Source organism: Anastrepha ludens, chromosome 3 (assembly GCF_028408465.1).
Source record: "Anastrepha ludens isolate Willacy chromosome 3, idAnaLude1.1, whole genome shotgun sequence".
Taxonomy (NCBI): domain Eukaryota; kingdom Metazoa; phylum Arthropoda; class Insecta; order Diptera; family Tephritidae; genus Anastrepha; species Anastrepha ludens.
Window position 1 is genome coordinate 108,599,950 of NC_071499.1, and position 16,223 is coordinate 108,616,172.

Consider the following 16,223-nt stretch of genomic DNA (forward strand, 5'->3'; position numbering starts at 1 on the left):
ATTCCTTCGAGTGGAGCTACAATAAATCCAACTCTTGACTAAAATCCAACCTGCTTAAGCTTACAAGTAATTTTTAAGTTAAGGTAAATGCCTGGAGCGATGTGAACATTGAAGAGCTGCACTGTAATGCTTTGATAATATTAGTAAGCAAATCAAGATAAAGGATAAGTGTGGCTAGCAGCAGAAGTTTTGCTCAATGCGCTTACCGCTTGGAAAATCAAATAAATCCAATCTGATTTAGATTGTGTGTGTATGTGTGTATTGTCTCTATTTTATTTCTCATATTTTTTATTTATTTCTATTTTCATTTTCTCTTAGTTATACTCGTATTCATTTGTTCTGTCTTTATTTAAGCACTTTTCCTATCTACAGCCGAAATCTGTTCGTTCCTACATTACAATCCAATTCAATTCAATCACATTGATGCGCTTAACTGTTGCTGCCGCCAGCCGGTCAAGAGGTGGAAAATTAAATTAAGCGCAGCATATTGACCGGCATCTTTGCTTACACGCGCGCCATGCGGCGGTGACGACGATGTGCACGATAAGCCATGAGTGCGCCACCAGCATCTTTGTCTGCATTCTCCGCCTGGTCACTTGCCACTAATCCAGCTTTCATTGCATTCAAAGATGCCAAATCCCGTCGCCGACGTCGTTTACCCGCTATTGTGCCTCCCACAGGCACCGCTGATACGGTGCCCAATTGCAGCAGTAGTGGATTACTGACCAAGGCTGCGGCAATGCCCAAGACTGCAGCGCTGGCCAGCGGTATGAGGAAACTCTTCGCTAGCAAAGCCTTTTGCGACAGCTCGTGATGTCCTTTGTGTGCTGCCGATTCATGTGACGCTTCTGGATACGTGTATGAGTATTCACCACCCGCGCCAGCATAGTGACCACTGCCCTTACCGCCGTACACATCGAAAGGTATGCCGCCGACTTCAACACTGTTGGCTCCACCATAGTAACCGCCATGTCCGCTGGCTCCATAGTGACCAGCCGCATGTGTCGGACCATAGTCGATGTAGTGTCCACTCGAGTATGGGCGCGTTTCTGGGTAGCTGACGTGTGCGCCGCCGCCAGGTGCGTAAGCTGTTGTTAATCCATGTGACTCGCTGCTGCCGTACGGTTCTGCGAATATCGGGTAGAGGCAATGAAACACAGAGATTTTTTTAGTGGCATACAATTAGTTTGAAAACGTGTTCTTATAGTTCCGGGCACTTACTCACACTAATCCTATCTTGCGCACCCTGTCCTCGCAGTAGCTGCCAGCTGTTTATGGAATTCGCCAGCTGTTGGCTGGGATTATTAGTGTTGTATTTTTTATGTCCAGCGAGGTCTGGGAAGGTTATAGGCTTGGAGATGAAGCTGGCTGTAGCGCTGTCGCGAATATGATAAGGTGCGCCGTTTGTGGCGGCAGAGGAACTTGAAGATGAAGATGTTTCGCTTGTTGAACCTGGGCCTCTGAAAGGTGAAAAAATAGATATCCAAATTAAAGACTTCAGATGATTTGTTTTAGCTAAAAATATTTCGTTTCACATATTTTCAAATATTTATGACCAGCCGTCTGGCAGGTGTGAAAGGATTGTATATCGCAAGACTCCTTACTCGAACTCAAAAGGGATCAATTGAACTCTCATGTCTTACGAGTTCTTCTAAATCTAACTTCTAGCTAAGTTGTTCTCTTTTGGGAATTTTTTGAGGTTGGTAAGGGATAATTTTGTACCAACTAGTCATCAATATCAAAATCTATTATCCCTAGATGGTTGAACTCATATTTTATTTCGTTTTGGAAGTAGGCGGTGAATGGTGAAATTTTCACTAAAATCAAATTCAATGGTTTTAATAACGAACCTGCTGAAGATCTCCATGTGCGTCGAATATTTCTGATCTATCGAGTCCAGAAAAATATGTAATAATAGTGTTCGAAATGATCTAAGTCGATGAAGTACTTTTTGTTTGTGGTATCAAGAAGCCAAGGTGGTTGCTTCTTAACACACGGTGCCAAAGACTTCAAGCCAGATTTCAGCGAAGGCCGAGCAGACGCACAGAAAGCGGTTTGCTCTCTCATCCTCCTTTCCACTTTCTGGACAGAGTGCACTGTTTGAGATGCCTGCCCTTTCCATGTACTTCGCCCATAGAAAGTGGTTCGTCATCATTCCAACCAGCTGCTACCGTCTTTTCTGTCTAAAAACAGGAGGATCTGCGACAGTCGGTTGGACATGACAGGTAACTTCTGTTTTGTTCATCTGTAGCCTCTCTCAGCCTGCCAAGCTTGCTTGTGGATTGAAGTCACCTGTTTGCTAACTGTGGGTTTGATGACTGCAGAAGGGAGGGGCAGAACGGGCTCCGGGCCCATGCAAGTTAAAAAGTCAGAGGCCTCACGTTACTAACGTGCCCTCGGACCCATGTTAGCATCCATCGAGTGCTTAAGTTGTTTTTAAAGGAAGTTTTGTGCGATCAACTCTGGGCAAACTTTCCTAGAGAAGTTTGTTTGCCGAAATTTGTCGACATTCTGAGAAAATGTTACCTTTGTCCGCTATTTTAATTCATATAAACTAAATTCGGACAGTCAAGTGTGGTACCATTAAAGTACAATCAAACAAACCGAAAAGGGATGGAAAGAAAGATTGAGACATTCGGACAGTGTTTATATGCATTATGGGTGGTGTGTGTTGAAAAATGTTCAATATCCTTACATCCAACACACATCGTCAATCTATACTGTGTCTCGGGCCGCAATGGTGCCACTTAGTGCGAGAAAGCAGTTGAGTGGTAAAAGAAGGCACGGTAACCAAGCCCAAGCATACATAATATCACTGCTCTCATATGTTGAGGAGATGGATAGATCAGCGACTAGAAACAAATTGATTAATCTGTACACTTTTTGCTGATGCTCTATAAGCCGAACAAACGGTTTCTCACGTTTGCAATAATGGGACATAGGGTCAACGCCCATAACACCGACAACATCGGAGCTGCACAAACCGATTTCTGTAGAAGCTTCGGACATGAGGAGGACATAGAACCTATACAGAACTTCTTGTGGACTTCTTGAACTTCTTGTGAACTTAAGACACGATTTTTTAGAGAAGCTCATTAGATTCTCCAAAAAAACGGTATTTCTTAAGGGTACGTAGTGTCCAGGCTGGGAAAATCTTCCCGAGGGTTTCTGTCGCCACCGAGTGAGCTCTTGATAAAAACAGCAGTGCGTCTAATTCAGACTAACTTAATGGATGGCAAACTGCTCACAGCAATATTGAATTCCGATAGCTCCTTAGGTGTTGGTGGAAGAAGAGGGGTAAGATTCTGCCAATATTAGCCGAGTGATGTTGAGTGCCACCTCATGGATTCCCAATCACAACCAACTCTATACTAACGATGGAGGCTTTGTTATTCACAGAAACGCACTCAAACTCCCCCGATCCGCACGTGATCAGAACCATTTCCAATGTTCCAAAATACATAGCGTTCAAAGAGCTAACTCAGTTAGCTAATCTAAGAGAAGGCCATCACAGCTTACTACTCTTGCAAATCTACGTTCGGCAAATAAATGGGAACTCAAGTCACAGGTCGTTCTCTGGATGTACAAAGTAGTGATTCTGCCAATTTCAACATACGGTTTGGTGAGAAGTTCTTCGGAAGAACTATAATATCACTAACCTGGGGAGGGTGCAAAGGTCCGCTTGTATTGGCAATATAAGAGCATCTACAACTTGTCTCAGGGCTACCCTTAATATAGTTTTGCACTTACTTCTCATCGACTTTCACATTATTTCCATCGCTGCTCAAAGTGCAAACAGGCTAAAAGAGGTTGGTCTCTGGAGGCCATCCTTCAAGGCACATGGTAGGATTTATGGGCAGTTAACACTGTATTTCTCTTAACTTCTCTCTATCCGCAAACTGGAGTTTGAGAATCGTGCCAGAACAATCTTTTCAAGCTGACGGGATGGGAACGAGGGAAAAATCTGTACTGAGGTAACTTTGCCTTCAAGAGGAGTCTGGAATCGGGAGTCGGAGCAGGAGTTTTCTCTAAATCAGTCAATTTATCTATATCCATTAAACTGCCGAATACTGCTAATGTTTTTCAGACAGAAGTCGTTGCGATTCTGTAGGCATGCAGAATGCTTAGGGATCGGGGGAGCGAGATAGATATTAACATTTTTTCGATAGTCAAGTCGCGATCTAGGATCTGATGATGCAAAGGTATAGATCCAAATTAGTCAATTCCTGTAAAGAGGAGATCAAATCCTTGGGTGTACAGGCAACATTTCTCTGATCTGGTTTTCAGGACATAAGAACATAGAGAGAATTGAAATTGCTGATGAGCTTGCGGCACCACCCGGTCATCGCCATCCGCCAGAGTTTTGTTAAAGGGGAATTGCACTACTTCTTTCTCAGGAAAGCAAAGATCTGATGGAGCTCCATTTTTTAGTGTGGTATTTCGATAATTTTATGGGCCCATACAATAGATGCAGGACGCAGATAGTCCTGGGGGCTCCACGCCATTCGATTTTCAAACTTGTAGTTAGACTTGCCGGTCATTGGACGATCGGCACTTACGCAGAAAAGAGGGGTTTTACTATTTAATCCCCAATGCAGAAGCTGTGGGGACTTTTCAGGAAGGAGACTATTGACGACTTTCTCCATAAATGTCTGGGTTTAGCAGCCAGACGATTAAGGTCATTCCATGCTCCTTTCTTCGACAGCCTGGGTCAGTTCTCCAACCAAAACCCCATCAGCCTTCTCCGTTACATCAAACGCTCTTGTTGGCTGTAGATATCTGCCCGTTGGAGGTCTCATGATGTATCAAAACGACGCTTTAGTGTTACTTTCGAGTGCCAGTCTGGTACTTGGCCCATTTGACCTACCAATATATCTAGCCAATGTAAATATATCTGTAAATGTATCTGTTCAATTTCCTTTAGTAAATTTTTCTGTTCATTTAGAGACATATTGAACTCATCCTACCAAAAAACTCCACTTCATGTCCTTGTGGCCCAATGAGATAATGGCAAAGCGGAGATATAAATAAATTGATTAAAAGAATTTACGAATGAGCATATTTTTTATATTTTATTGCGTTATCATTGTATTTACTCCTACAAAGACACAATTGAAAGCCCATTGAAAGAACGTGCGGAAATGTGCGACATGTGTGTGGGTAGAACTAAAAGAAACTCACAGAAAAAGAAGAAAAGCTATTTTGGGCTGTCGTATTACAGTGAAATTGCCAAGTAAAGGGCGCCAAGCCCCCATGCCGTCTGTCTCTTGTGTGCCATACATTATCGCTGGCGCTGAGCAGGACATGACTTTGCTTTGCTGAGAGTACTCGGTACTCGTATGTGACTCGCAGTTTTAAAATGTTGCTCCCCTCACATCACACATACATATACACATACATGCATGAGTATCGTACGTGTTAGAATATATTTGGTGACACCGGTCAACCAGAATCTGACCACAAATGCTGCTTGCCAAGTTCACGGTGATTTCGTTTTTTCGTCGTGGGACTCGTGCATGTGGGTGATGAAGTGTGTGTCTGCTTGTATGCTTTGTCACGTGTGCTCATAATTTGTCGCATTGTTGCTTTAGCCTTTGGCTTTTTTGTTAAGCATAGGAGATTATAAATAGTAACAACAATGGGCAGGATGAAAAATAAAAGTGAAAACGACAAATTGTAGGATTTCAACTCCTTCCGGGAAATGACAGAACGTTCAACATATGGTTGGCTAAAGGAGCTTATCTAGCGCGTATGTTCTTGTATTTGTGAATGTATGCACTAGGGATGTCAAGCCCGGGAGTCAATAGTTTCGGTATTCCGAAAATCCTGAAAGTTTCCGTATGAAATCTTATATAATAAATAAATAAAAATATAAATGAATTAATAAATTCCACAATAGTTTCGGCATCCTGAAAATACCGAGGTGTTAAGCATAAAGTTATTACATAATAAATAAATAGTTAAACTTGTACATTTTATTTTTTTTGAAAAAATAATGTCAATCCGACAACATGCATGCGTGCATAGTGGCATTTTCACCTTTAACTTTATGTAGATTAAGGTAGATTAAGAAACCATTGGCTTGAATACCACTGCCTGGAGATCGCCCAACATAAAACCGAACTAATCCTGATGAGACGATGCCACATGCCACTCGAGGTCAGCTTGTATCTAGGCGGCACATCCCTAGTAACTTAAAAAGCGGGGAAATACCTGGGCATTCAACTCGATTGTAGGCTTACAATATTATAAACTATTAAAAAGATATAAAAATAGATTCATTATGGGAGGAGACTTTAACGCTAAAAACATATACTGGGGTTCAAGACTAACTACAACGAAAGGAAGAGAATTACATAAGGCAATGCAACTTGCTGCCAACGTACTGACCAACTGATTCCAAAAAAATGTCCGACCTAATCGATTTCTTCATAGTTAACAAAATATCTCGAACCTTTCTAGAAATTGAAGATAGTGATTATCTAAGCTCGGATCACTCACCAATATTTTTGTCTCTCAGCGAGCATATCATTTTTAAAGAATCTATGGACAAATTGAGTAACCGATTCACAGATTGGATTACCTCAAGAAAATTCTACAAAATTTCAAAAATAATGCAGCACAAATAGTTAATAAGGAACAATTAGATAGTGAAGTTCAAAATTTTACGTCCAACGTGCAACTTGCCGCATGGAAAAGTACTCCAACTATTAAAAAGACCGCAGTCATTGCTCAATACCCAAAGGACATCAGAGATCTTATTTCACTAAAGAGAAAACTTCGCAGTAAGTGGCATCAAACACGAGCACCAAGTCGGAAAATAAAGAAATTTAAAAATGATGGGTTTTCTCGTTACTTGCATTCATTGTTCAACGATCGTCGTGTGGATTGCTCTTTATGGAAATGCACAAAGTACTTGAAAAGGCCACAAATGCATTGTCCTCCTCTCAAAATAAAAGAAGGAAAATGGGCTAATAACAATTCCCAGAAAGCAGAACTATATGCAGATTATCTAGCTGATATTTTTACACCTCATGAGGCAACATCCGAAAGCCTGTTTACATCCGTGCTCCAAGAGTTTGAAGAAATTCCACGAGTCACGAGGGCCGAACTAAGAAGAGACTAAAGAGAAATTAAAATGCTAAAAAATAAAAAATCCCCTGGTTTCGATATAATCACTGCAGAAATACTCAAGCAGCTTCCACCTAAAAGCATCCAAATTCTCACTAGCATAATGAATGCATCACGAAGTTTCATCGTATTGACCTATATCACTCCTCCACGAAAAAAAATAATTCCAACACATCAGTTTGGCTTTCGAAGTAAACATTCTACAATCGACCAGGTACACAGGATCACGCACGAAATAGAAAAAAGCACTCGAAAATAAAAAAGTATGTTCTGGCGTATTTCTTGATGTGGCAAAGGCATTCGATAAAGTTTGTCACACAGGTTTGCTTTTTAAACTAAAATTAATACTTCCTAAGCAATACTACGAAATCTTGGAGTCGTACTTATCAGAGCGCTATTTTCGAGTCAAGCAAGATGATGCTTATTCAAGTCTTCGACAAATAAATGCAGGAGTACCTCAAGGCAGCGTTCTTGGGCCTCTGCTGTACCTTATCTTTACACGTGACCTACCATCTGACCCTAATTACGTCACACCAACGTTTGCAGATGACACCGCCTTGATTGCAGTTGGTGAAACTGAAAACGAATCGACAGCCACATTACAAACCGCGTTAAATAAGATCTGCCAGTGGACTAATACATGGAAAATTAAACTTAACCAAACAAAATCTGTACACGTAGTTTTCACAAACACGAAGTACCTAGGTATGACACTTGACTGCAAACTTAGATGGAAAGAGCATGTCAAGAAAAAGAGGCAAGAATTGCACATTAAACTCAAAAACATGCAATAGCTCATGGGTAGCAGATCAGCTCTCACGATAGAAAACAAGCTGTTGATTTACAAGCAGATACTAAGGCCAGTATGGAGTTATGGTGCGCAGCTATGGGGGTGCGCCAGTCAAAGAACGAAAAACCAAATCCAGCACTTCCCAAATAGGGTCCTTAGGTACATTGTCAACGCACCATGGTACTGCAGAAGTTCCGACATTGAGCGCGACCTTAAAATAAACTCCGTCAACACTGAAATCGCAAAGATTGCAGTTGCCCATAAAGAAAGACTAATAAACCACATCAATGAAGAAGCACTTAATTTAATTGAAACCAACGGATTAATACGAAGGCTCAGACGCACTAAATCTCGCGATCTCATACCTCCATAGAAATGCTTTATATCATGTAGAGTGAAAATTGTGTAATGTTATCATAATTAAGTTGCTTGTTAGTCATTTGTAAATATTTATGAACTAGTTGCAATAAAAAATAAAAAAAAAAACAAAAAAAAAAAGGCTTACGTTCTGAGCTCAGATATGACATGGCTACTAAAGCAGCGAAGATCAGGGGAATGCTGAGCAGACTAACCTAGATTAAAAGTACGTTGATCATGGTTACCAAAAACGCAATACTCCTGTATGGAAGCGAAACATGAGAAGATTCGCAAAAGTATAAAATTAAACGCAAAGCACTGGAGGCTGTACGACGAACAGCGGCAATCAGTGTAGCTACAGCCTACCGCATTGTCTCAGGCGCAGCAGCTTTTATGATCAGCGACGAGACACCTATCGACCTCATGGCCTGGGAAGGAGTATGGTAAGTGACCCCAGGTGCATATATTGCGAAGCATCGGGATTAGTTTCGGGATCGAAAATCATCATCCCTCGTCGGTACGTGTGCTCCCCACACTATACCTCTTGATGCTGTCTCTAATGGGCATTAAGGTGTTAGCTTTCACTGCAGCACATATTTTTTATATTGTTATTGCCATTTCGTTTGTTTGTTGTGTTAAAAGTTGTTTCGCAAAAAATTGTTTTGCGGCATTTTCCGTTGATTGTAAATGTTTTTATGCCCTATTTCGTGAAACATTCGTAAACATTTTCTCATACTTTGGGCTGTGCGCGATCGACTTTAAAATTTCAAATCCACATAATTTGAATACCCTTTTGAAATATTTGTATGCAATAGTGGATTTGAAATCTGCCGTGCTTTGAGTGTAAAACGTAGTATAGTAGTTCTGCTACTTTTAAGGTATGGATGCTTGGTTTGGTGGGAAGCTTTTCGGAAGGGCTATTATGCCATTAAACTGGGGAGGGGAACATGCAGAACTTGCCCCAGTGCTGCCCTGAATGTCTGTTTTGCACTTACTTTCCATCGACTTTTACGTTAATTCCATCGCTGCTAAAAGTGCAATCAGGTTAAAGGAGGTTGGCCTTTGGAGGTAGTCTCGCAAGTGACACGGTATCATTTTTGGGCAGTTAACACTATATTTCTCTGAACATCGAGCAGATCTCTCTATCCGCAAACAGCAGTTTGAGAGTCGTACCAGGGCAATCTTTCCAAGTAGGCAGGATGGAAACGAGTGGAAAATCTGCATCGAAGATGGAATCGGAGTCAGAGCAAAGGTTTTTATGGTGCTGATCCGAACTAGTCAACTCCTGTAAGGAGGATATCTAATGAGGGAAATGAAACTGCAGATGAGCTTTGAAGGAAGGGGATCTAATTGGTCTCAGAGACCTCCTACCCGGTTATCGGCATCCCATTGACTGTTGTGAAAGGGGAATTGCACAACTTGTTTATCAGGAGAGCACAGATGATATGGAACCCCATTTCTTGGTGTATGGTATTTCGAAAACCCTTTGGCCACAGTAACTCCTAAAAACTCCATGCCATTCGATCTCCAAACTCGCAGCTATGTTTACCGGTGATTGGATCCATTACCATTTAACTCCCATTACAGAAGCTGTGACAACTTTCAGAGAAGGGTTTTTTCGCGTTTTCTCTGTAAATGTATGGGTTTGGCAGTCAGATAATTAAGGCCCTTTATTCGATAGCCTGGGGCAGGCCTCCAACCAAAACCCCATCAACTTTCTCCGTTACATCAACAGCTCTTGTTGGCTATAGATATCTGACCGTTGGAGGGCTCAAAAACCTGCTTTAGATTTTACTTTGAGAAGCAGCCTAGCGGCTGGAGTCCACTGTGCGCTACGGCCGAATACTCGTCAAGAATCGTTTTCTTTCTGTCCACGAGTTTATAATCATCGAGTGCCACGCGGGTTACCCATTTTAGATGCATATTTATCGAGGATCCTATACTCCGTAAACATGGCATCCCTTTCTTGACATGCTTAGAATGTTTTATGTCTTTGACGTGCCGTAGTTTTATATACTTGGTAGTATTAAAATGAATCGAAATTATGCCCCTCTACAGAATTTGCAAAAATATTTGATCAAGCTTTAACTCAATTTTAGCTAAAAATAAGCAGAACTACCAAATACATTTTTTTCCTATATTAAAATCATAAAACTTGTATTACACTTGTAGAGGGTATATTCTTTGGCTTAAATATGCATTGGTAGCTGTAAAAAGACGTCCTTACTCTGCAAGTATTTGCATTTTTGAATGTCTGCCAACTTTCACTTTTATCTGAATTGCATAGGATTGTGGCGAAAAATCGTAAATTTTCATGGCTTTTGCGCTTTCCCACCACTATTTTAGGTTTCACTAATCATTGCTGCCTTTGGATTAAAGAGGTGAAACTTTTAAAGTTTACCTTTAAAGCTAAGGTGAATTTAAAAAAAAATCTTCGTTTTAAATGTAAACTTTTTATTACAAGAAGTTATCCTATTTATGCGTTTTAAGAAAGTTGTACTTTTGCCATTAAAAGTTGGGGTGCATAAATTTTTCTGAAAAAAATCCTAATTAAGAAACCGTCAATAGCAGAAGCACAAAAATTATTAAAGGTAAACATTTTCCGTTGAACAGTCAGTTGAGCGGAGGGCCCCGCTCTGTCTCGTCTTTATATATGCACTTTCAAAAAGCGTTCGATACTTTACCATACATCCCGGCGCTATTTGTAACGTCCTCGAGTGCAAAGCGGTCTCATCGAAATTGATTCAGCTCATTGAGGCAGTTTACACGGGCGCAAGCTGTCGGATAATGCATGAGAAACTTCTGGGAGACAAAATCAAAATATTAGCAGGTGTACAACAGGGATGTGCTCTCTCTCCACTTCTCTTTAACATCGTTTTGTACGATGTCATGAAAACCGCCCCGTCATCTGGCGCCGGTATTACTTGGGGACTGCAAGGGCGCCAGCGGATCTTGATTGTGCAGATGACATCTGTCTTCTGTCCCATAACTATCTTGACATGGCAGCGAAGAAAGCCGGCCTGAAGATCAATATCCAGAAAACCAAAGTTATACGCATGGCAGAACACAGAACGCAACACAGAAAATACGTTACATTTCTTAATTGACGGTATCGATCTCGAAGATGTACAATCTTTATGCTATTTAGGCAACGGTCTCGTTTATATCGGTCTCTGGAGGTTCGAGCGATGCTATCAAAAGCCGAATAAAGAAACCTGTGAAACAAGCAATGTGGAACGCATTACACATTTCACGGCGCACAAAACTGCGAGTTTTCAACCCAAAATTAAAGTCGACTTCACTTTATGGTTGTGAAACGTGGAATGCGACGACAGCTGACTCAAGCTCATTATAAGTTTTTGTAAACAGATGCCTTCGAAAAATTTTCCAAATATTCTGGCCAAATATTGTCTCGATTGCTGACTTATGGACCAGAACCCAGCAGAAGCCAATATTATTATAAATCCGAAAGAAAAAGTGAGACTGGATTGGCCATGTTCTACGCAAAGGAAATGAAGACTTAACAAAGGCCGCCATTGACTGGAACCTCATGGAAGCCGCAGACGTAGAAGTTCAGCGAATATCTGAAGACGACTGCTGGAGTAAGAAAGGCGCGCCATGCAGCTTAGCTGGAATGAATTTAATGGATTGGATGAATTTCGTTCGAAAAACTTGTGACGAGATTGCCGCGTCTCTATCAAAATGAATACTCACACCTATTTTCATACTTCTTCTTTAATAGCGGCAGTTCGCTTGGAAAACAGTGCTGAGATTCAGAATCCTAATGCTGGTATGTGCACGATTGAGGATACAAATTGCCACATAATCGACAGACCGATAGTGAGCGATTTCGTTGTCACTTATACAGGATCCTTCAAAAGACGCACCCAGATGTTGTTTTAAAATAAAACAAGTAAAAATTTAGATACTTTCGGGTTTCACTATTTCTATGCAAAATACGACTCTTCAAAATTATATTTGAAAAATGACATCATTTAAATGTTCACATGCTCGACATTCAGATGTAAGTTCCTTAGAAAACTTAGTATGTAGTCTTTTACTAAGTCCTTGTCTGTGCATCGTAACGAAGTCGTATTAGCCTTCAGATCACTGCTGTGTACCCCAGGCTGAGATTTTCGAAGTTCAAAGGGCAGCAAACCTAGCTTGTGATACTACTGAGACCATCTCCAAAGTTAACTTTTAGCAGCCATTGAAGCAATTACCTCGTTTAGTATAACGCACAAGATCGTTCTTCAGAGCAGGGAGGCAATGAAGAGGTTGGCACCGAACTGTAAGCCCATTTCTATTGACGTAAAAAATAAACTGCGATCATAACGCGATTCGCAATCATCTTCATTCAATAGGGTTCACGGCAAAATTCAAATAGCTTCTCAGCATCTCGTCTGTCATGAACAACATGCGGTCACAAACAGCGCCTTTTGTACCGAATCGTCACGAGAGATGAGAAATGGTGCGTATACATCAATAAGAAGGAAAAAAGAAGCAGGTGGCTCCAGGAGATACGCCAAAGGTGAGAGTCAAGCCAGATCTTCTTCCAAAGCAGATCATAATGGTGGGATTGGTGGGGCTGGGAGGGCATTGTGCACTGGAAAATGCTCGAAAAGAATACCACGGTCAACAAGGAGCTCTACATTGCCCAGCTACACTGCGTGAATGAGGCTAATCGACTGAAAAGACCTGATCGACTTGGTCAAACCATACTCCTTCACGGCAATGCCAGGCCTCATGTTATACAAGTCGTCAAAGCCGCACTCCAAGAGCTCGAATGGGCGGTCCTTCAGCATCCGCCGTATTCCACAGACTTTGCACCGACCGATAACCATCTTTGCCGCTCTCTGCCAAACCATATAAAGGGCGTTACCTTCGATAACACAGAGGCTTTTTAGAAACTGGTTCAACAACTTTTTTGACACCAGGCCAGGCGATTCTTAGCGGAACGGCATCAACAAATTGGTCAAGAATTGGAAAGAGGTTGTAAACAGCAACGGTGAATATATAATTGATTAACGTATTGATATAATTATTGTTTTGTGTTTAAATAAAAGTTTTCGATAAAAACGCCACGAACTTATTCCCCAACCCAATATGATTGGTGCGCTGACGGGACATAACCCAGTATCAGCGTATGCTTATGCGATAGGAATCTCGGACAGCGAGGAATGTAGAAAATGTAAGCAGCATGGCTTAAGGAAAATTTTAGAGCATTGGAAAAGCATAGAGCAAAATATCTAGGGGCACCACAGTTTGATGGATAGGAGGATATATCAGTAGGAGGTTGAAAACGTCTCCTTAAATTCGCAATAGAAACAGGTACCATGCGTCTGAACTATTTCAAAACACATAACTAATGAGCTCTATCTGGTATCGCTATGAACCGAAAAGGTCTATCCGTGACTGCAAGTCCAGCTTAACCTTACCTAACTTTTGTAAAAAAAATTACATCTGAAAATTATTTTGAGATTTTGAAATTTGTGTTCAATAAGAAAACGTAAACCATGTGTCGGATTATATTATATGTTTTTGATCACAAATAAAATATATTTTCCGCACGTTACTTCTTCGCTCCGAAATAATGCTCAATTGTTCCTTTTTTTAATGATTAACGATTTTTTTCTTTCATATAACGAATGCTCGACACATTTTATACGAACACCCCACACCATCAGCAAGTGTATATCCTATATATATAGTTCAAAAACTACTCCCCAGTTCTTCAACCCACCTATAAAATTCAGGTGGAGGATCGTAACTTTTTGCTGCCGCTGAATTGGAAGCCGTTAAGTCTGACACTTTTATATTCCTTTTCACATATCCCTCGGCCTGGGTGGAAGTGCTGGAGCCAAAATTCGTTGCTTGGCTTGAGGTAGTTGTTGTAGCATCCTTGGGAGTAAACGATGTGATGCTAGCCCGATCTTCAGCACGAACCGAAGACACGACAAAGAGCACGAAAACGATTACTAAGGATTTAGAAGCCGTTCTAAAATTTAGATGACGAAACATTTCTCGCACAAAAAAACAACGCACGCGGTGTCACATGTGATAATAAATATTAATAATATTTTATGCTTCGCTCTATTTTAAGTTATGAGGTAACTATTTTATTGTATTTGTACAACTTCCACTGATGCGCACTTCAATATATAACTAAAGGCTTCACTGTTGCGTGCTTCGACTTTTATAAGAAAGTCAATGACTTCGTACTAACTTTGGTTTGTTTTGTTCGTGTTGTTGGTGGTTTTTTCAGTGTATTTAATTTTAATGGTTTTATTATTTTTGTAGTTATCGTGGCTGTGTTTGTAGAAGTTGACAGCGTTGTTGTTTAGGACATAGACAATTTAAGCCTCAAATTGTTGTGTGGTAAAGGCAAAGAGGCAGCAGAAGATGGCTCAAATGCGCGCAGTGCAGCACGCACAGTGGCTTGGTGTCACAAGAAGTGATCATCAAATTGAATTTATGCTAGTCGAAAAAAATATTTGCGCTCTCATAAAACCGAATGGGAGTTTTGTACAGAAAGAAACGTCCGTCTTTGTCCGGAAGACGCATGCAAGCTTTTGCTTGAGACATATTTCCTGACCTGCTCAGCGGGCTACACCAGACGCTCTTTTGCGCACACGAGTTTCGGGCAGTGAATAATGTCTCGCAACTAAGCTTACCACGGCAGAGCGAATGAGAAGAGCTAAAAGACGTCTCCAACCGATATACTGGAAAACAAGTTTAAAGCATCTGAAAATAGAAGGAAAACTTACACCTCAATTGGGGATTATCGCTTCATTAAGTTACCATCCTGTCGACTGGATTTTGCAGCATATTTTCTATCGTTTCGATCACTATTTCAACAAATTCGCTATGTTTAAGGGGATTACACATTGGCCAACACAAATTTGGAACCCAAAACCAGGTTACAATTTGGCGAAGGCTCTTGACGTACTCGTATTACGTCGGGATTTCTGGGAAACGTGGCGTATTGAGATTATTGTGAGGTCAGATTGAATTTCAGTTTATCAAGAACCTTCAGAAAATTGTAGTCTAATTGTAGTCAATCAAATTTTGCAGGCCTGTGTTATCGGCATGACAACGATCTTTAACGGCCGCTACACAAAAAAGTTGAAACGGTGTTAAACTGCTGTTTCGAGGAGGGCGCATGGATATAGATAGATATATTCTTTATGAGGATTGAATTTCAACCTTTTGTGCCCTCTACCTATCACAGTACTTCATCTAGACCCAATTCCCTTATTAAGCTCTGGATAGGTCAGCTTTAGCGTATGAGCTTATCCTCTGTATCAGCCTTTATCGAGCTATAGCGCTGCATTTCAGGGGAAGGTGCATTGAGTCTCCTGGTATTGGTCGCAGAAATGGCAAGAGTCAGTAGACCAAATACCGATCATGTGCAGATGACTACGCATTCTGCAGAAGCCTGTGAGAATGTCCGTGAGCATTCTCAGTTTATCCTTGGAGAAGATGTGTTTTAAAACTCTTTTGGTTGTACCCTCCCTTTCCCTAAGGAAATCCCTGGGGTAGCCAAATAGTTCGGTACCAGTTTACGTCGCGTAGTCATTAGCTTTTTTGATGGTGTGTTGTCTCATAGCAAGTACGGGCTCGGCTCCTATTAAAGGCGAGGTCGCAGCCTATCTCGCCAATGCGCCCACTATTTCGTTTCCAGTTATACCCCTGTGTCCTGTGACCCAAATTAGCCGGATGTGATTGTACGTTTCCAGTAGATTGAGTTTCTCGATACACTCAAGGATCAGTGAGGACTTGATCTCGCAAGACGATAGAACCTTGAGTGCTGCCTGATGGTCGCTTAGAATATCTGATTACAAGCGATATCATCACTATCTTAACTAATATTTCGTTGCATACCCAGCGGACTTCAACTCATCGGATATGCAGAATTTTGAATGTTTCATTTAGAATCTGCCTT

At 41.1% G+C, this 16,223-nt stretch overlaps 2 protein-coding genes across 2 annotated transcripts in view; one reads left to right on the forward strand and one right to left on the reverse strand.

Moving 5' to 3' along the window:
- The window catches only part of LOC128857653 (uncharacterized), a 90,878-nt gene that overhangs the window by 38,400 nt on the left and 36,255 nt on the right, over window positions 1-16,223 (forward strand). The gene's annotated exons all lie outside the window — the stretch shown is intronic.
- LOC128858744 (uncharacterized) lies at window positions 366-14,310 on the reverse strand. Its single transcript, XM_054095234.1, has 3 exons — window positions 14,022-14,310; window positions 1,222-1,460; window positions 366-1,127 (listed from the first exon to the last, which is right to left on the reverse strand). The coding sequence occupies exons 1-3, from the start codon at window positions 14,297-14,299 to the stop codon at window positions 505-507; spliced, it is 1,140 nt and encodes a 379-aa protein (XP_053951209.1). The 5' UTR covers window positions 14,300-14,310; the 3' UTR covers window positions 366-504.